This window comes from Cryphonectria parasitica (assembly GCF_011745365.1).
Source record: "Cryphonectria parasitica EP155 unplaced genomic scaffold M406scaffold_2, whole genome shotgun sequence".
Classification (NCBI taxonomy): domain Eukaryota; kingdom Fungi; phylum Ascomycota; class Sordariomycetes; order Diaporthales; family Cryphonectriaceae; genus Cryphonectria; species Cryphonectria parasitica.
The window spans coordinates 3,057,813-3,077,747 of NW_024468910.1; the positions used below are offsets into that span (position 1 = coordinate 3,057,813).

Below are 19,935 nucleotides of genomic sequence, written 5' to 3' on the forward strand. Positions count from 1 at the left end.
CTAACTCATTCTAAGTCTCCAGCAGGTTGTCAATGCTGGTGAAATTGAACTGAGAAGGGGTGGGGGGAGGGGTGTTAGACGTATCGCCATGGCTGTTTCGAGAGGTAGAGATCAACGAGTGTTGGGAGGTCGCTCCGGCCCGTGTACTGTGCACGAATTACTGCACGTAATCAAGAGACAGCCTGACTGTCCTATTTTTTAAAGTTGCATGTTGATGCCCTGCCGTCAGCAGTGCAAGTGATAACTCGTAGTTGAACGGTGTACATGTGTAGTGCTACCAAGGTCCCTCTTTGCTTCTCATATGTAGGATCGCGAACAATGCCAAGAAGTCCATGGGCCGACTGCGCTCACTTGATCCAAGAAAAACATCCTACTGCCTCACAACCATATATTCGAGGATGCCAATTGCCATGCTAGCATTAATAGGTATCTTTGTCCGAGTCGTTCTTCTCCTAGCGCAGGACGACAGTTGTGGACCATGCCAGTGGTTATGGTGTCAAAACAATGGCCAAGTCCCTGCCTCGCCATGACCATTCAACACAGTCTAACAGAAATCATCAAGGCTGTTTCACTGCACTGAGTGCATTCTGCATGACTGGTACATATCTGATCAAACAGATCGGCGACTCACCGTCCGTCTTGTCCCCGTGCAGTGACCCATAATTAGACCCAGCTTATGGGACAATGCCTCACTGTCCAAGAGGAATTCTCGAATGTCTTGAGGGCAACGAAGGACTAGTGCTTGCATGGTACCAATTCAACAAGCCCGAGCAAATCAATCATGGCTTTTGCCATTGCTACCACCTCACCCACGCTGATATATCTTCCTTGTATAGACGGGTGTGCACCACGGAGACCAATTTATGCAGCATCGCGCTTGTGATCAGACGATGCCGTTTCGAATGCTCACTTGAACATGGACAAAGGCCACCTCTACCATCGCCAAGAGGGGCGTGTATCAAGATGCCTCGAATGTAAAGACCGAGCGAATATATCGCTAGACCAGGCGTGAATTCTCGCAAACAAGCACCCAGATATCACTTCCCAGATTGCGAAGTCCACAATCGCTCCGCACGTAATGACAAGATGTACTTGCCCAGGTTCGCGCATCCTTGCTATAGTTCCGCCAAAATAGCCGCACACCCTTGGAGGCATACATTTCGACCTGAGGCCAGGACTTCCTGAGACCCGGGACGAAAGTGAAGTCAACAAGGACACAACAATCTGCGGGATCCACCAGGCGGAGGGCAGGCACCCGAGGCATGTTAAGCTTCTGCCGTCTTGGACCGGTCGGGGAATCTCAAGATCCAGCTGCAGAATACAAAAAATAAAGGACAGGTAGCGAGCCACAAGCGCTCGACACGGTCCACTTCGTCTGGTTAGCCATGGCGCGTGGGGCTTTCTTCCTCTAAGGTGGAGGCACTGTCGCATCGTCCGCGGCAATTTGGTGACGATGATGATCTCCCGCTGTCAGTTGAGTGCTGTCACAGCATGTGCTTGTTCGATTAGGCTGGACTCGTATACAACGAGGCTGTCGATTCGACCCTAGGGCGTGATTAAGTCCAACGTACCCCCACATCTAGCTAAATGCAGCGCGGCCCAGAGTTTAAGCACAGTTTGATCGAAGCCAAGACAGTTTATGCAGATACCTGGACATGCCGGAGGAGGGAACCTTGTACTTTGTTCCGATCTAAGGCTCGTTCGACGACGTAGGTTCGTGGAGCAGCAGTTGCACTCGCACGTCTCGCGAAGACTGGCTGAGGACCCTGTCCGGTGTCTCGATGAAGACCAAGATCAGTCAGCCAGTCAATCAGTGGCTGGAGGTGAGGTCATAGGTGAGAGGTAGCTACTGAATTACGAGGACTCGAGGTTGAGATCTGGGGGCAAGAATTGCAATTAGCTGAAACTGAGCATGGTATGCAGTTGGTGGCAATAAGCTTGCTTGTGCTTTGATGTGAGATCGGAAAGTTTATCTGCCGCCACGCTCTCCAGAAATGGGACGTCGTTGCTTTGTCGAGAGGGCTGTTAGTGTCAAGGTTGGTCCCTGGTACCTCGAACTTGCTCGATCACCACAGGAGACTGAGCTAAACCGAACAAGGTGAGGCAAGGGCACATCAGAGGGGCAGATCCCTGTCTAGCCTGAGCAAGTTGCTCTCCCTTCGTAGTTAAGGAACTGGGCGTGTTTTGGAGTTGGGCACTAACGGAGACCACAACTTGATGGGACCCCTAGGGTCGAGACTCCGTTCACAATGCTGTAATAGTACCATAGTACCACGGAGTATAGTTGAGCAAGTTTTCCTCTCTATAGCGGCCAAAGCAGCAAAAAGCCTCGACGCCCTCCTCCCCGTGAAAATGATGTTCTCGAGCATGTTTTACCTCTTTTCCCACCACAAGACATCTTGACCTGGCCGTAACGGATCCTAAACCTGCGCAGCACCCAAAACTCTCTCATATTTGCTCGGATCAAGACTCCGAACTGTGCACTCACCTGCAAGTCACAAATCCATCTTCGACATATATATATCTGCGTTCGACCTTGACAGAAGCTTGGCATCTTGAGAGAAACCAGTCAAGTCAACCAAGTCAATTCCCAAACACCCAATTACAACGAAACGACAATACAAACTACCACAGTATCTTATCCTTCGCCTTTTTTTTTTCCAAAATGGATATGACATCGGGCATGGACAGCAGCTCCATGAGCAACACCACAACCACGATGGCCACCATGATGGTCGCCTTCCAGAATGATATGGCGACGACCCTCTACGCCGAGGCCTGGACACCGACCACAATGGGCCAGTATGTGGGCACGTGCTTCTTCCTTATCTTCCTCGCGGCCATCTTCCGCGGCTTGTTCGCGGTCAAGGCCATTGCGGAGTCGCGATGGCTGGACGAGGAGATGAACCGGCGCTACGTGGCCGTCAAGGGGCAGCTGCCGATGCACGAGAACATTTCTCGGGACAGCCTGAAGCACAACATGGTTCTCAGCGCCAACGGCGTCGAGGAGCAGGTTATGGTGGTCAAGAAGAGGGGCGGCATTACTCGGCCTTGGAGGGCGAGTGTGGATCCCGTAAGGGCGGCAATCGATACTGCCATAGCGGGTGTCGGATATCTTCTGTGAGTTTGGACCTTCACCCCTTCTCTTCTTGATGAAACGTCTATCTGGTGGCCGGCTGCTAACACAATCAACCTCTACAGCATGTTGGCGGTCATGACGGTGAACATTGGCTACTTCCTGTCCATTCTCGGTGGTACATTTCTCGGAAGTCTGGCTATTGGCCGGTACGCCGCAGTGCAGGAGCACTGAGCAACGGCTGCGAGAGAGAGGAGCCGTTGCGGGACGACGGTGTTGAATCAGCGTGCTGCACGAGATGAGTAGCATTTCATTTTACCATATGAAGCCAGCACGATGATCATTCGTGCGATGAGACAACGATGTTCACGACAAAAATTTGTTTGGAGGCTGGTTTTCTACTTGAAAAAGGGGGGGGGGGGGCGGCGTTCTGGACTTGGACCATGGTCGGCGTCGTCCACGTAGATCTCATTCTTCCCAGCGTTAGACGAATATTAATATTTACTACTACCGATACATGATGACATTCTGTTTGAACATCTGTGCATTTTCAATGGCGCCGTCTACTCTCTTCAGCGTGAGCAAGCAGACAACTGACCTACATTCTCCCCCTCCCCCTCTTTTCCTTCCCTGGCTGTTGATAGCAACCTTGAGATCTGCGGGTACCTTGACGGACCCCCCCCCCCGCGGCCGCTAAAATGGTGCTGCAGAAACATGCTCAACCAATGGATCCACTTTGAAAACCCCCGCCTTCCCTTCTTCTCGCCCACGACAAACCCGGAGCCGGGTCGGGATTTCTCTAACTGGAGAGACGACTGCTCATCTCAACACCGCCTTTCTGATAGAAGTCTAGACTTTCCTATCAAGAGCATATATGGGCACTGGAAGGAGCAATCACCAACACATGTGTCGACAGTACCTACAAGTGAATCATTAGGGCTAGCTTGCCTGGAAAGGTCATCATCGTCGTCATCAACACACAAACAAACGACGACGTTCTTTTGACTAGTAATGCTCCAACGAACCACGTTACCTTACCTTCCAGGATTGACAGCAGCCTAGCTCATATTTACAGAAAGCAACCAGAGTTCGCACCGGACTACCTCGAGAGATCTGCTGCGTACTCAGGCAAACTGACCATGCCGAGGAGAATAGGCATTCTCGTTCTTTACTTGATCACAATCACAGAGAACTCCGTCGTCGACTGGTCGCTCCGTAATGTGAGCGAGAGAAGAGTACATTAGTAGGCTCATCGAGCCTCATGGGATACTTTCCAGTCTACCTGCTTTCTGATGATGAGCTCCCGGCTCCCGCTTCTCCTCAGGCTTCTCCCTTCCTCCTCTTCCTCCTCTTCCGTCGTCCCGCTCCTGTTGTTCGAGTGCACCACGCTCGTCTCGTGCCTGCACATATCTGGACGGAATCGAGGAGGACCTGCCTCCTCTTCTTCGCCACCAAGCCCATCGCTCATCTCGTCGCGGTCGCGGCTCCGGTCCGAGGGCAGCCTGACCGCACCCCGCACCCCCTTCATGAGCGAGCCCCCGATCGTCTGCAGAGCATAGCTCGAGCTCTTGGTCCCGCCTCGGCTGGGCCTCTCGAACCCCAGGTTGCCCATCCCCGTGTGGAACGCCTTCATGAAGCCCTTCAGGTTCGGCACGGTGGCCGAGATGATGGTGCAGGCGATCATGGCCTGCTGTAGCACCGCACCGTCGGTGACGGCCAACTGCGGCTCTGCGGCGCCGGCGTATGTCTGAAGGTAGTGGAGGTGCATTCCCGAGAGCACGACGAAGAGCGCGCGGAAGATGAATGCCGCCGTCACCTTGAACTTCAGCCGGGACGGCATGTTCATAGGCCAGGTGAAGATGGCCGGCAGGGCGCATGTGATGATGTCTATGGTAATATCGAGGGCGGTGATGGCTTGCCAGCGATGTATCTGCATGTTTTGTTTTTCTTCTTCTCAACCTCTTACATCAGAGACCTATGGGGACTCAACGCGCGTTTGGAGAGGGGAGGAGGGAGGTTACTAGTGGTGGATTCGTCGTCTTACCTGGTTTGGACATTGGGAGAGATTCTCCGTCGTCAGCACTGCGCTGGCATCACAACTGATGGCCAGAGCCAGGACGGAGCCGATGCCCCAGGCGGTGCTTGCTCCCACGACCAGCCAACAGGTGACCCAGCGTTTCCCACGCTCCCCGTCCGCTGTGAAGATTCGAAGTATCAAGGCTGCCGTTGAGCACTTGGCCAGACACAGAACAATAACGGCGAGTATTTCCGACGCGAGGAAGGCCTGTTCTCGTGCGCGCGTGTCAGTCATCTCGGCACTCTCTTTAGCGTCCCGCGGAGGAACATGCAGAAGCGATGCAAGGGCTGGGTGCTCAAGTGCCGAATCCGGCCCCCAAGCCGTCTAAGCCAGCGCAGGCAGACGACGTCGCATGCACTCACTACTCACCTTTCCTGATATTGACCACTCATGCGCTGTCGTCGTTGAGTTGGACCTGCCAAGTCCATGATGAAGACCGTAGAACACTGCTGTTGCTTGCCCAAGGTGCGTGAACTGGATCATTGCATGTGTGTAAGCCTGAGACAGACACGGAAAGGAGGGAGGAAGAGAGGACACAAACGGACCATGGCAAAGAATAGAAGGTGGTCATCTAGGCCGAACACGTGCCATTTCACCACGGTTCTGATGATGGTAGCCAGACCGCTATAGATCAAGCACAGGATGCTGGCGATCCAGACATACCCGGCGTGGTTGTCAGGCCCGGACGGCACGAGTCGGTGCGAACCCACCGGGTCGTCTGCGATGGGTAGGGGGTCCATACTTTCGAAGTGGTCTGTCTCTCTCTCTCTCTCTCTCTCTCTCTCTCACACACACACACACACTCAAGAGGAACTCTCTCTTCTCTCGATGTCACCTCTTGTGGGCCGGAGAGACGTCGCGCCCCGTGGGACGGCGGAGTAGCAATGGGTCGTGCTCTATATGAGATCGGCGGGTCGGTTCGTGAAGGGAGGGAGATCAAGTACTATGGTAAGTAGTTGCTTGGTGTGCCGTGACGGCTGAGGTCTAGGGAGTTGATAAATGATATAGTCTAGGACTGGACGCATAATTCGACACAGCCTAGCCTTGAAAAAGTAAACAGAAAGATGTAGAGACAAACATAGACATAAAAATAAGAGGATACTAACTATGTGGAAAAAGCAAAGCACATCTGGTGCTTATTTCCCAAGTCCAGCCCCATCCAGTACCGAATTCCTCCTCTGAAAGCGGTCACAAAAACGACACAATACTAGGATCAGACCAAGCCAGGCCCTTGGATCCATGGTCACAGGTTTTGCAAATTACCATGGGTAAAAGAAGCAATAACCCCCCCCCCCTTCCCAAACCCAGCAACTTATCGTTTTTTCCCCTCTTCCTCCTGCATGAGGGATCTACTTTCCACTCAGAAGACCGCCGGGGTCATCACTTGTCCTGTATCCACTTTGACACCAGAGAGCGAGAGAGCTCAACTTCGAGGCTTGATGCTATGTAACTCCTATGTAGCTATTTCCTTTGAAGGATTGGTAAAGTAAAAATATCCACTTTGTTTGGCACTCATTTCTCTATCAGGGGCCAATTGCGGCACTGCCCTGGGTCTTTTTCTTTCTGCATGGACAGGCTGTGCATACATACTCGGTACAGATAGCCTGACCCCAGTGCTAGACACGTCAGTTGGTCCCCCTTTGAGACCTACCTCTCGGAAATGCAGGTTCAGTTCTTCTTTATTTCCCTCATCCTCCCCCTTTCTCTCATGCGCCACTTCCAAAGTTGGGCAAGAGAAATGCTGATCCGGTTGCGTCTTGAGACAACTGTTGTACCTATGGGTAGTTGAATGAACGGAGGGAACCTGGATCTCGCTCCTCTGGTTCAAGATAACTCACTTCGTTTTTTGGGGTATATATGCAGAAGATGAAAAGAAAGAAGAAAACGGAGCGCGAGATAACCGATAAATCATGTTATGAGCATTCCAATCTTGACCTGTTAGAAAAGGGGCCAGAGCGTCACCACTTATACAGCTCAGGGAAAGATAGTTCGGCGTGACCGCAAGGTTGAGAAAGGATCTGAAGGGGTAAAAGGGCTAATGGACGACCACGAGACGTGCAAGGCGTGGCAGCCTTTTATAGCAGTTTACATATACGTTATACAAACAACATGTGCTACGTACAGGTTGTAGGTTGGCCAGTTGTTAGGAAACAACGAAATCAGTCGAAACATCTGTCCACTCTCACTTGATCCGAAGGGGGTCGACTCAGCTCATTCAACGAGAGACATATGGTTGTCAAGTTCGCGAGAGAGAGAGAGAGAGAGAGAGAGAGAGAGAGAGAGAGAGAGAGCCCCGTGTCTAGCGAACAGAGGTGGTGCCCTAGGTTGTATTGTGAGAAAGGAATGTCTAGCCGGTAAATACGACGGCCTTACGAGTGACAGCCGACATACTGAATACCTTGACCCTGCAGAAACCCCCCTCTGCATGCTGGTAGCTGATGTGGCAACTCTTTTGAATCCTTCGCCAGGGGACAACCATGGGGTCCGCGAACAGACGCACTCTCTCTCTTGTCATATCAAGTGACACTGTGCATCTAGATGAATCGACGGTGGGGGCTCCCCTCCTTCGCAAAAAGAAAATCAAAAGTAACAAGGGAAGAGAAGGAAAATCCCCCACTACTGTGTGCACACCATGGTTGCAATGTGATCTTGTATTAGGTGTAGTTTGGGGCACACTGGGTCCTGATATACTGGCGCAGAGGATTCTCATTGGTCCGGGGCACCAGGATTGTGCGGCCCGCTGTCGGTTCCTACGCCGGTGTTGGACACCTGATTGAGGTTTCTGTTCCACTAAAAAGTACTATGGGTCGTTCCTTTTTTCCTGTCTTTTTTCTTCTTCCTTTTCTTTCCTCACAGGCATGACCATAGTTTCCTGCCTGTGGTGTGATGGTTTCCTCCGACGGCTGAAAACCTAGAGTGAGAAGGGAAGAGAGATGCGTGTCGAGAGGATAATGATGATGATGATGATGTGGCTGGCTGAAGGGCGGAGCAATGGAAATTGGCAAACCAAAAACAGTGATCAGATAACACTTACAAGACTTGACGAGTCAAAAGGAGAAATGAGAATTAACACTCCTGACCAGGAAGAGTGAAAGCAAGTAGTGGTTTGGGAGTGTCCTTTAAGATGAACGTTTATGCGTCTTTTCGGGCATGGGCCTTGCAAGACAAGGAGTGATTCACTGTACTTTTACTTTTACTTGTGGTACAGTGACTGACATCCGGTCACAGACATATACTATCGAGCGCTGTCGCAAGTGGTTGGTATCCAGAAAAAATTATTCCACAACTAACAAGTGAGCGGATCATTCTGCACGTCCTCGATACTGGTCCATGCCAATGCTGTTTTTGAGAGGACGTACGTGCGCAGGGACGAGGGATGCGGGAATGTCACTCTACCATGATACGGATTGGGGGGGCTCCGCAACGCGTAAATAGTTACGGGGGCCTCGTTTATCTTATTGGCATAGCCGAGATGTACGCGCAAGATGTTTCCCTCCCAAGAAGACCAGGTAACATTTTCAGGATTATTATTTTTGGAGAGGTAAGATTTGTGAGCAACTCTCCCTAAGCCATAGACAACTTGTTCTCTTCCCTCAAAATTCCAACACGTCACATCTCGTCATTCACACACGCTTCTTCCCATCCGGCGTCTTCCAGTGCATATTGGCCCCCTCCACATCAGCCAGCGGGTTCCCCTCCCCCATGCCGCCGCTCCCCTCGATGAACTCAAACCCACACTTCCTATAGAATGGGTCCTTGCCCTTGGAGGCGATCACAGAGGCCCACGCGCCCTCCGCCTCGGCCCTGTCCAGACCCCACCGCACGAGCTCGCGACCAAAGCCCTGGCCCTGATAGTCCGGGTGCACGCCGAGCCAGCTCAGGTACCAGCACTCAGCCCGCTCGCCTGTGTACATATGCTCAAAGTGCGGGTGGGCTCGATCCAGGATGTCCTCTTGTGGTGGGTCCGCGGCGCGGTTGGGCCAGAGGCGCTTGTGGATCTTCATGGCGACTTTGGATGCCGGTTTGAGGAGGTTGCCTGTTGGGAAGGGGGAGGGGGAGGAGAACTCAGCAGGGTTTCTTTCTCAGCAACGGTGGATTTCTTTTTCCTTATTCTCTTTCGTCTTGGTGGGTGGATGAAAGAGAGTGTTCCTCTCTCGCGATATTGCATATTCTTGACATGATATAGGGAACAACAACAAAAAAGAAGAGAAGGAAAGAAAAAAAAAAAAGGAAACTCACGAGGGTCGAGCTTCCAGAGCTCCATCTTTTTCCCTCCATTTCCCAGGCGCGTCCACTGCGCACAACCCACGACAATCTCCCGCCCCGTCTCCTCATCCTGATGGACGGCCACGAGGAACTTCCAGCGCCAGTCCCACCAGTTGACCCGCGCACTGCGCAGCCAGTAGAGCTTCATGTCGTCGGGGAACTCGTCGCGGTGCGGGTGCACGAGGTCCCCGAGCATGTTGTCGTCCCAAAAGGCCTGGGCCAAGGACTCGGCGATCTGCGGAATGTCATGGTAAGATGCATCGCGCACTTTGGGTCGACACATGATGGAGAAGGCGGAGGGGGTGGTGTTCGTTGGATATTCCTAGGTCTTAGAAAGGCAAGCAAACAAGCTTGGAGGCTCGGGAGCTGGCGATGGTTTCTGAAGCACCCCGCAACGCTCTTATCATCTTCGAGATGTGGGAAGGTAAAAGCAAACACACTCTGCGTCTTGAATCTGAGGCTCAGCAATCAGTCATGTGAGTGTTTGTTTGTACTTATTTGGAAGTGATCGAGAAAGGGGGCTCCTCGTTGATAGAGAGGAAAGCCAGACCCATAAGTGTGCCCCCTCTCGTGTCTTCCCATGCATGCATACGCCACAGGTGCGCGTGAGAGTTGGTGGGTGCTGCAACAGGGAAACCATTGCTGCCGAAGAAAAGACCCACAAGAATAGGCCGTCAAGGGCCGACCCAGAGACTAATCATGTAACAAGACGATAGCCGTGGCGGGGTGGGTGGGTGTGTGTACATGGCACATATAGACACACGCATCGGTCATGCCATTCCTATTGCTATTGACAATGATGAGAAAACCAGCGACGAATGGGAGGGAGAAGACCTTGGGTGATGCATCCAACAAGAACAACGGCGGTGTGGGCATAGAGCCATGATACTGTGTGGGCATTTAATGCTTGTTACCAGGGCTTGCCAGGGTGGTAATGCAGGCCGTCTCTCTCCTCTCTCGCCAGGACGATTTTGGGAAAGCCTTGCAGGAGGTTCTGCTGTTGCTCCAACCGGACAAGACCCCGGCTCTCCCTTCTCCCCTCTCTTAACCCCTTCCCTTTTTTTGTGGATAATACTCTGGTGGAGGAGGAGCAAAAGAACCGTACCGCCGTTCAATGCCTGTGGGGGTACGACGCCACCGAAAGAACGAACATGCGACAACCGGAGAAGAGAGTGCTCTCAATAACGTGTGTCTCCCATTTTATTGATCAGGGCCATTTATCAGATGATTCTCTCTTGCTGCGGTCATCCTGGCGCGCCCAATTTCAAGCAAGAAGTCTGGAAGACAGGTAGACTGACCATCTTGTGGTTGTTCTTTTTGTCGTTGTTGCTGCCATCGTCATCGTCAAATTTCTGTATTGATATTATCATTACTACATGGCTTCATAGTCTTTTTCGTCCTGCAGAAGAAGATTTTGACAACAACTACTCATACAAAAGGGGCAATTTCTCGTGGACTCAATACTCCGATGCACAATGGCCGTCGACACCAAAACCAGACCAGACATTGTGGACTCGGAGCTGAGCATGGAACAGGATCTTTCTGACGAAAATGTCGTCGACAGCAAGAAGGGAAACCAAGACGATAGAGCTCACATGCTGCGTCTAGGGAAGACCCAGCAACTACGGGTATGTTGATGCATACTTCCAAACAGTTCTACTATCTGAACCTCTTTTAATTCGCCCCGCCCCCCCACAAAAGTAAAATCCAAGAATTATTCACTGATGATGAGGGGTGCTTCATACTCTTCTTCTTCTTCTATTAGAGAGATTTCCGCTTCATCTCCATGTTTGGCTTTTCCATGATTTTGGGATCGTCATGGGAGGTCGCCCTGGCCATGCTGTCTATGGGTCTCCTCAACGGGGGCACTGCAGGTCTCATCTGGGTTTTTCTCTGCTGTTGGGTTGGATTCATGTTCATCAACATCTCGATGGCAGAAAGTAGGTTGACTCCAGGACATGCAACCCTTTACCCTAATATTCTGCCTTGAGATGACCATCTCGTCTATCAGCCTGCTTCACTTTTCAGGAAACGAACCGGTCCTAATCCATTCTGAACAGTGGGATCAATGGCCCCTACCTCGGGTGGTCAATACCACTGGGTCTCCGAGTTCGCTCCCAGAAAATACCAGAAACAGATCAGTTATATCATGGGCTGGCTCTGCGTGCTCGGATGGCAGGCTGGTTGTGCCAGCACTGCCTTCATGGCCGGTACAAGCATTCAGGGTCTGATTGTCCTGGGCAATCCCAACTATGTCTATGAGAACTGGCATGTACGTAGAGTGTACCACCCTTCTACCACCCCGGACGGCCTCTTCGCCGTTCGCAGTGATCGTTTTCATATTCTCTTCTTCTAACACTTTGACAAGGGCACCCTCCTCAGCATAGCAAGCGGCGCGTTCGCCGTCATGTTCAACACGCTGCTCGCACGCAAACTGGCGCTCGTCGAGGGCATCATCCTTGTGCTTCATGTGTCGTCCTTCTTTGGCGTACTTGTCACTCTCTGGGTGCTGTCCCCCATCGCCGACGCCAAGACGGTGTTTACGCAGTTCTCTGATGGCGGAGGCTGGGGAAGCCTAGGGGGCAGCGCTCTTGTCGGCATCACGGCTGCTATCGTGCCCAACCTGGGTGCTGATGCGGCTGTCCACATGTCTGAAGAGTTGAGGGATGCCGGAAAGTAAGAATGATCTCCGCCCCCCCTCCCCCCACCCGTCCTTCTCTCAAGCACGTCGTCGTCGTCCTTACTCAGACATGGCTCTCTAACTTTGGCTCTCCCTCTTCTTTTTTTCGGTTTTAGAACCCTCCCCCTCTCCATGATCATGACCAGCTTCTTCAACGGCCTCTTCGCCTGGATCACGGTCATCACCATCTGCTTCTGTCTCGGCAACGTAACGGACGTCCTCGCCAGCCCGACTGGCTATCCATACATGGCCGTCTTCCTCAACTCGACCCAGAGCGCAAAGGGCGCCACCGCCATGGCCGTCTGGATCGCCCTCATGTTCAACTTCTGCAACCTGACCATGGTGGCCACCGCCTCCCGCCAGCTCTTCGCCTTTGCCCGCGACAACGGCGTGCCCTGCAGCTCCTGGTTCTCCAGAGTCTCGCACGACATCCCCGTCAACGCCATCCTCACCACCTTCATCGTGACCTGCCTCCTGTGCCTCATCAACATCGGCTCCTCCGTCGCCCTCAACTCCATCGTGTCGCTGAGCACAAACGCCCTGCTGTCCAGCTACATGTGCTCTATCGGCTGCATGGCCTGGCGCCGCATCACCGGCCAGCCTCTGCTGCCGTCCAAGTTCAGCCTGGGCAGGTGGGGACTGGCCGTCAACCTTGTCTCGGAGGTCTTCCTGGTGGTCATGTTCATCCTTGCGTTTTTCCCCGAGGTGAAGAATCCGGACCCGGAGGAGATGAACTGGAATATTCTCATCTATGGGACTGTGGTGACTGGGTCGGTGGTTTATTACTTGTTCAAGGGGAGGTATGTGTATGAGGGGCCCGTGGAATATGTGCGCAAGCTGGAGTAGGGAAGAGGAACCAGCGGGGGGTGTGTGTGTGTGTGTGCAACTCGTCTCCTAAGATCATCAGCGCCATAGCCCAAGAGGAGAATTTTGAGTTTGTAAAGGACCATGCACTGTGCACCGTGAACAGATTACCATTACGACATACTCGAGACTCGAGATCCCTGCAGCAGTTGCAGAATTGTTGCCCACTTTGAAGATGACGGACTCTCTAGGGTCTCCCTTCTGCATAGGCATAGATGTAACATCTTCATCCCAGTCACCTCATCATCTACCACACCTCTCCTCCCTCCCCTCCCCTACCTCGATCGAGCCAGCACGTAGCATAGCATTCTAGCATATTCCCACATAGACTTACTTCACTACAACGCGCCATTATTTCAAACAAATTACATGGTTCCCCCCCCCCCCCAACCCATAAAATGAGAAAAGAAAAGAAAAGGGACAGAAACACCCATTCTAGCCGTCTTCGCTTCCCGCCCCCTTCCCCCCTGAAACCTTTTTCCGGTTCAGCCAATCTATCCATCTCTAGAACCGTCACCGCATCCCCCGCCCCTCGACAGAAGAAAGTCTCCCTCTTCGTTGATCATCTTGGTCTTGCCCTGTGAATCCGCCCCTGCCTCTCTCTGAAAAACCCGAGAAACCATGATCTTCCCACAATATCCTAGAAGAAAACTTGAAGTGAGCCAAATCCGAGGCAGCAAGATTGGTGGGCGGAGAGACCAGAGAAGGGGTTAGGGAAGGAAAGAAAGAAGAGGAAGAAAAAGGAGAGAGAAAAAAACAAGAAGAAAAAACACAGCACTGAGTTCTATATCCAACGAGTTCATAGCAGTCTTGTTTATATGTGCGAGAGCAACATGTATCTTCATCACCTCTCCTTTCAATTCTATTACGACTAAGTCGCTGACCTACGTCTTGGCCAAAAGGGGTTGATTGAGCGGCGGCCATCCGTCCCCATTCTAGGTAAAGCGGCCTTTCGTGTTAGTTACCATCTTGGGCGAAAGTTGCCTTGTCTCCTTCGTAGCCCAGCGTCGAGATTTACCTTTCCCCTCTCCTTTTCTCCCATTTCTTACGGAAAAGAAATGTCATAAAACAAACTGTGTCTCTGCCATCAAGAACAGAGAATTCAGACAAAATTACAAACCACGCACCAAAACCCTTACTCAGGCTCCCGAGAGACATTTACTCGCAGCCACTGCGCGTACTTCAGACATAAGTATTACTTGACCGCCTCAGATGCGATGTCATAAACCTTTGTGAATAAATCATTGGGTGCATTAAGAAACAATTGTCTACCATAGGGCAGACCTTAGCATCTATGGCGGCAACGGTGACGGAAACTTATCGTACAAGGTGCTCAAGTGGAGCTCTCTCTTTTCCTCATTCCCTCATCCTCCAACGCGAAAACGTGAACCATTTCAAAAAAAAAAAAAAAAAAAAAAAAAAAAAAACCTCAACTAGCGCCAATCATGAGCAAGAGATTCATCAAGACTACCTGGCCCAGGGCGTAGGAGAGGAAAAGTCCAAGGCATGATGAGCAGGGCACAGGGTGCCACCATTTGGACCTTTCCTTTCCCATGCAACATCAACGACAGGTGAGCTTCCGTCCTGCCTTGCGTTCAATTGGCACGCCTTTCATGAAATTAATTGCCCGCTCCAGCCTGCTTGCTGTGTCAAGCAAACCGATGCTCCCAACAGACCCCTGAAGAGATGAGACCATGATAAGGCTTACTGTGCGACTTTTGCAGATGCAAGGAACGCGCCAAGAGCTCGCGCGGCGATTTTTTTCTTCTTCTTTTTTTCTTCTTAGTCTTTATCAGAATGGACCGAGGCGGCATCCTCTGGTAGGTTGGTGTACCAATCAGTAATCAGCCCCTTCGGCTACCATCAATGTGATCATGGGATCGGCAATTAGGCTGCACCAGTTCCACCTGAACCGTGCATCAAAGAGAGAGTAGTGGGGATGGGATAGGAAAGGAAAAGAAAATAAGAAGAAAAGGACAGAACAATGAAAGAGAGAGAAGTTCGTGAATTGAGGGAGAGAAAGGGAGGCTCCCCCATCGGTAGAGGAACTGTGCGCTGGTACCAGGAAACGCCAGATCATGAGGTGCTGCAGCTGTGGCAGACGTCGTTGTCCAGGGAAGTGAGTCGCAGCCGTCTCGAGAATCAAAGTGTGTAGAGGTGTGTAGAGGGGGTATCATCGGCGTGGATCGAGAGCATGCTTCAGAAGGAGGGGGCCTCGTCACAGGCTGAGCACCCCTTCTTATGACTGGTGTTGGGCATGCTGCGGCATGCCAGAGGGTGGCATACCGTACTGCCCGCCACGCTGCACGTAGCTGGAGTACGCCAGCGCCGACGATGGATCGATAGGTCCGACGTTGGGCATATAGCCAGGCGGCATGTGGGGATTTGGCGGCATGCCTCGACCTGGTTGCTGCTGCATGTGGCTGTTGGGAGGCTCCTCGGGGGACTCAACCTGGGCGCCCTCGTCGACGCCGTTGTCGTTGCCCTGATTGGGCTCGGGTGCATTTAGGCAGGCCTGCGTCAAAGTCGACAGTCAGTAAATCTGCCGAGAGCCTCGTGGGGGGATGAGTGCGACGTTGTTGTGTAGTGCCTACCTGGATAAGATTCTTGCCCTCTGCCTTGGTGACGAGGGGTTGCAGCTTCGGCGTCGTGAAGGTATAGACCAGCCCTGTCTCCGAGACGACGAGCAGTAGCACCTGTGTACCGGTGAGGACGGACAACTCGTAGGCCTGTTTCGCATGTTGCCGTTAGCACAACAATCCGACATTGAAAGAGGCGACGCGCCGCCTTTTCACACGTTCCCTGAAAAGATTAAAAAAAAAAAAAAAAAAAAAAAAGGACGAGTGTCGATTGCTCTAGGACACTTGAGTGGGTGGTGGATGAAGGGACGAATAGGTTTCTTCTGAGCGGGCGGGAAGAGTAAGTCCTCACCTTCTTCATGATACCAGCCTTGCGCTTCGAGAAGGTGATGTGGCGACGCGACTTGTCAGCGATGAACTTGATCTCGATCTTGCGGCGCTCACGACCGCCCTTCTCATCGTCGTCATCGTCGCTGCCGGCGGAAGGACGTGCCCGCTTGACGCCGCGGGAGACGTCGCCAGGTGTGCCGTTCCCGGCGTGGTCGTCGAGCTCAGTGGGCGAGGTCTGGTCGTGTTGGTCTGTGATGTCGGCCATGTTGTCTTGAATGGTATCACCAAAAGCTTAAAAAGGTAAGTTGGTGGAGATACTGTTTTGAGTGTGGTGCCGATGGCCTTAACTGGATCTGGCGTCGAGCGGAGGAGGCTCTGTGGGAGGTGACTGTCGCAGAAACCTGGTTGGGCGCCCGCTGGATCGAGTCTGGCGTTTCCGGGAAAGGAAGCGAGGAATCGACTTTTATTTGCTTTTGTCTGACAAAGAAAGCCTTCAAGGTTTATTTGGCGCGAGTCAGCACGCGTCGGCTGCCACCAAGCTGCTCCTGCTGGAAAGAAGGGTGAGATTGAGTGGGAAAAGAGACAAAGTGACACAAGCGGCAGCGCCCTTGTTGTGTGTGGACGACGCGATGCGATGTCAAGATTTGATCCAAAAGGAAAAGTGAGTCGGAACGAGTCGAGCACGTATTTGGCCCTGCGATTCCCTGTAGAGAAGGCAGCACATATGTCAGCTCCAGACACCTTGACTGATCAGGCTTTGAGGGACTGTGGACTGAATGAAAAGAGGATAGCGAGGTGGTAGCACACGGGCAGCGGGCCACGGCCACAGGGTTAAAAACGGAGGGCGGGGTGGGCAGCCTTAGCTGTTTTCTCATGGAGGAGAAAGGGCCTAGAGGGCCGAAGGGGTGTGTGGCGGGCAGGGGGCAGGGGTCTGGGTTCAGGCCGAAGCTGGGAAGGTGGGAGGGCTGGGGCAGGACGTAGCAGGACGTAGCAGGACGTAGCAGGACGTAGCAGGACGTAGCAGAGCGCGCACCCCCTCTGCAGTAGTTGCGGCACCACCTGCAGCTAAAACGTCCCCAATACCACCCGTTCTCGACGGACAGTACAGTGCGGGCGTGATGGAGGGAGGGGAAAGAGCCAGGGTACGACCAGGGTAGGGGGAGGCTTTCTTCTCGGCGGAGAGGTCAGTCGAACACTCTCTGTCTCTCGCGAACCGAATCGCACTAGCTAATGAGAGCCCCAGCCGAACGTCGGGCTTTCTAAGGACACGGGAATCTTTTGAATAATTCGATTGTGTCGAGATCAGACAAGGGATCCGGGGGGAGAGGGGCAGGAAAAAGGGCTGCGGGCTTGTGGTAACCGGTGCAACAATTGCAACGCACTGGAATGTTTCTGACAGTTGGGGACGGATGTTTCCTTACCCTTCTGGATCCAGGGTTATCCGTGTGTGGCCCTGACACAAGAGGTCTCCGTGCACCTTCTAGGGCCGTGGCAGAGATCGAAGAAGGCTGGCTGTCAAGTGTCACTGTCTTGTGTGTGCAAATCGCTTTGGATCCCGACTACTTTGCTTCGTATCGTGTGGAGACAGCCCTAAGATGACGGTGCGACCTGCTTCGGCAAACTCTTGTTAGCTTGGTCCGCGGGACCCAACTGGAAACACTATCAATTGCGGGCGCTGGGACAGTGCGCTGTGCCGAAGGCTGCCCCCGTGGTTGAGGACTATGGTACCAAGCAGAAGGCGTGGTCTTCGCCAACGGTGAATTCTAGAGGGACAGGACAGCTCGAAACATAACGAATGAAAATCTGGAATTCCAGCAGGTGTGGGGCGGACGGAGATGGGAATTGACCGGGAAGCGCCCAGTGCGAACAGAGCCCCTGTAATCTGCAGGCGGGTGAGAACGGGGGTGCCAACACCGGGTGGCATGCCTGGTGGAGAAACATGTCGTGATGGAGAATTGTGGGCAGGAATTTTGGTTTGGATTTTCAGCTCCTGCCTAAAGCCCGAGATTGAACGTTGGTAGTGGGGTTTAAAAGAAGGGCCTGCTTGGGAAGGATGAGATGTGCCTAGTACCATAGTAGGCTCCCCAGATTTTCCGGGGAGCAGACAATGTGTGTAGATGTGTGTGTGTATATGTAGTCAAGAGCCCTGCAAAAAGCCGTGTGACGAATGCCACCACCAGCAGCAGCAGCAGCAGCAGCAGCAGCAGCGTGCGCGCGCGCGATTGCGGGTTGGGGAGAGAAAGGGAGAAATACAAGCAAAGCTCGTGGTGAAAAGAAGGCAGCGAGCGCCCGGGGAGGGTAGGAAGGGGGAAGATGCACCTAAGCACAGTGCAACTTGCAACTGTGAGGCGGCTGCAATCCTCCCTCGCACAGCATAATGCACCTGTCTCGTGCAGCGAGGGAAGAAAGCATGTTGCATGGGTCGTAGAGGGTCCCCACGCTGCAGACATGGGCCGGAACCACTTGGATGGCCGCGTCGTTTCCAACTGGAGGGAATGTGCGGGCGGCTTCCTCGCCATCATACAAGAATGCAGGTGGTGTTTTAGGGGCCGAGACTATTGGAACTCGCCGTTGATCACCCGACGCCTGAAGGATTCGATGGACTATCATCCTGGATACCGGGCGCGAGTGAACTTTCTAGCACCACAAACCATAAAGGACATCTCTTGAAGTTATCTCGTCGTGCCGGGCTTGCCCCTTTAGGCCAGGTGACCCCCCCCAAAAAATCCAGACTCGCCGAGCTGGGAGCGTTCGCAAGATGGGCCGGTGTGCCGCGGGTGGAGGGGTTGAGGGAGGATTGGGGAAGTGGCCGGGGGGGGGGGTGCAAGAGAGGCTTTGGAGCCTAGGAGCCTGAGAGCCTGGGGCAGCAGCAGCGGCAGCGGGATGACACGGGCACTGGGATGCCAGCCCCAGCAGGCCGCGGACTCAGCTGTCCGTTTTCAGCGATCCCGATTGATCTCACAACGTCACAAGACGTTTTGTACATAGTAAACAAGGTACCATGGTATCTCCCAGGGAGCCAGGCTCCGGCTCTGGTGAGGAAGACTCGAAAGGTTGTGTTGCAACAGGACCCAGACGGGCTAGTGACAAGGCGGCCAAGACACGCAGCACGTTCCAGGGTTCTCTCTCTCTCTCTCTCTCTCTCTCTCCCCACGATCCTGCCAACTGGAGATTGCAGACGCAGCCGGGACGCAGGCTGACCAGGCCTGGACCCCCTGTTTGGGGGGGGGGTGGTCATGGTCCGTGTGAGACCAGCATGGCGGACGAGGTGCAAAGGTAGAGAGAGATTGGCGTCAAGCTGGGCGATCCGCTGCGACGTGACCGGGGTAGAGAGGAGCGGGGGAAGATGACAGTGTTGGCGTGTGATTGGTGGTACTGTGGGCCATGTGGGCGTGGCATGGTGGGTCTTCTTCGCCTTAGCACTCCTCGTGGCGTCAGCCAGTAACCCCAGCACTCGCACACCGAGAAAGAGACCCTTAGGGGAGGCGTCGTCGCGTCGATGATCCCGCCTGCTTATTGACCATGACGTCTGCCCCATGAAGTAGGCAGGCGAGCAGGCGACCTTGACATGCTTGGTTGCTAGGGCTGGTACGGGAGGGCAAGCACTATTCGCCCGATCGTGAAGAAGATTGTCGATACTAATAGTACATGGTAGTGCCAGAGACGTAACCCCCCTCGTCACAAAGAGATGTGGAGCTGGATGCAGTGATAGAAGAGGATGATGCAGGGGGTGTGGTCCATCTGCACAATCTTCCTCCCTTCGATTTCGGATCCCAGAGAATCAATCAATGGGTGGTGGCGCCGGCTGCTGGTGCTGCTGGTGCTGTTGGTGTACTTCTGGCACTTTGCTGGGGTTCAGGGATGTGGTACCCCGTATGCACCACGTCGTATCGGTTCGCGTCAACTCAAAGATTAGCTGCGCACAGAGGTCCCGCCAGACGCTCCCGTGGTCCTTGGGAGGATCATCAACGTGGTACCAGCGGTACCTGAGCTAGGGTCCTTTGCTGACTGGGGCCGTCCTCGGTCATTTGGCGTTCTCTTGTTGTCTGGGTTTTTGAAGGCC

The 19,935-nt window shown here is 53.2% G+C and overlaps 5 protein-coding genes across 5 annotated transcripts; 2 read left to right on the forward strand and 3 right to left on the reverse strand.

Moving 5' to 3' along the window:
* Nucleotides 1-2,719: 2,719 nt before the first annotated feature.
* Nucleotides 2,720-3,591, forward strand: M406DRAFT_273248 (uncharacterized protein; the record flags this gene model as incomplete). The annotated part of the gene is made up of 2 exons (XM_040918178.1): nt 2,720-3,120; nt 3,202-3,591. 2 exons carry the CDS (start codon nt 2,720-2,722, stop codon nt 3,308-3,310), a joined length of 510 nt encoding a protein of 169 aa, XP_040779729.1. The 3' UTR covers nt 3,311-3,591.
* A 743-nt stretch (nt 3,592-4,334) lies between these two features.
* On the reverse strand, nt 4,335-5,860 carry M406DRAFT_231285 (uncharacterized protein; the record flags this gene model as incomplete). The annotated part of the gene is made up of 3 exons (XM_040915870.1): nt 4,335-5,006; nt 5,121-5,360; nt 5,699-5,860. Coding segments are annotated over 3 exons (1,074 nt in total), but the record flags the coding sequence as incomplete, so codon positions are not given.
* A 2,838-nt stretch (nt 5,861-8,698) lies between these two features.
* M406DRAFT_355011 (acyl-CoA N-acyltransferase) lies at nt 8,699-9,839 on the reverse strand. Its single transcript, XM_040923057.1, has 2 exons — nt 9,393-9,839; nt 8,699-9,189 (listed from the first exon to the last, which is right to left on the reverse strand). Exons 1-2 carry the CDS (start codon nt 9,700-9,702, stop codon nt 8,777-8,779), a joined length of 723 nt encoding a protein of 240 aa, XP_040779731.1. The 5' UTR covers nt 9,703-9,839; the 3' UTR covers nt 8,699-8,776.
* Nucleotides 9,840-10,945: 1,106 nt separating this feature from the next.
* Nucleotides 10,946-12,945, forward strand: M406DRAFT_44371 (uncharacterized protein; the record flags this gene model as incomplete). Its single annotated transcript, XM_040924244.1, has 5 exons — nt 10,946-11,047; nt 11,185-11,359; nt 11,480-11,691; nt 11,788-12,095; nt 12,216-12,945. 5 exons carry the CDS (start codon nt 10,946-10,948, stop codon nt 12,943-12,945), a joined length of 1,527 nt encoding a protein of 508 aa, XP_040779732.1.
* Nucleotides 12,946-15,202: 2,257 nt separating this feature from the next.
* On the reverse strand, nt 15,203-16,476 carry M406DRAFT_286760 (SRF-TF-domain-containing protein; the record flags this gene model as incomplete). The annotated part of the gene is made up of 3 exons (XM_040918696.1): nt 15,895-16,476; nt 15,558-15,692; nt 15,203-15,478 (listed from the first exon to the last, which is right to left on the reverse strand). The coding sequence occupies exons 1-3, from the start codon at nt 16,135-16,137 to the stop codon at nt 15,203-15,205; spliced, it is 654 nt and encodes a 217-aa protein (XP_040779733.1). The 5' UTR covers nt 16,138-16,476.
* Between the last annotated feature and the right edge of the window lie 3,459 nt (nt 16,477-19,935).

Excerpts from the sequence above, each read along its gene's own strand:
- M406DRAFT_355011 (XM_040923057.1), bottom strand. The coding sequence starts at position 9,702 with ATGTGTCGACCCAAAGTGCGCGATGCATCTTACCATGACATTCCGCAG. Across the intron at positions 9,190-9,392 it reads GCTCTGGAAGCTCGACCCTC|GCAACCTCCTCAAACCGGCA; the intron begins GTGAGTTTCCTT and ends CCTTCCCAACAG.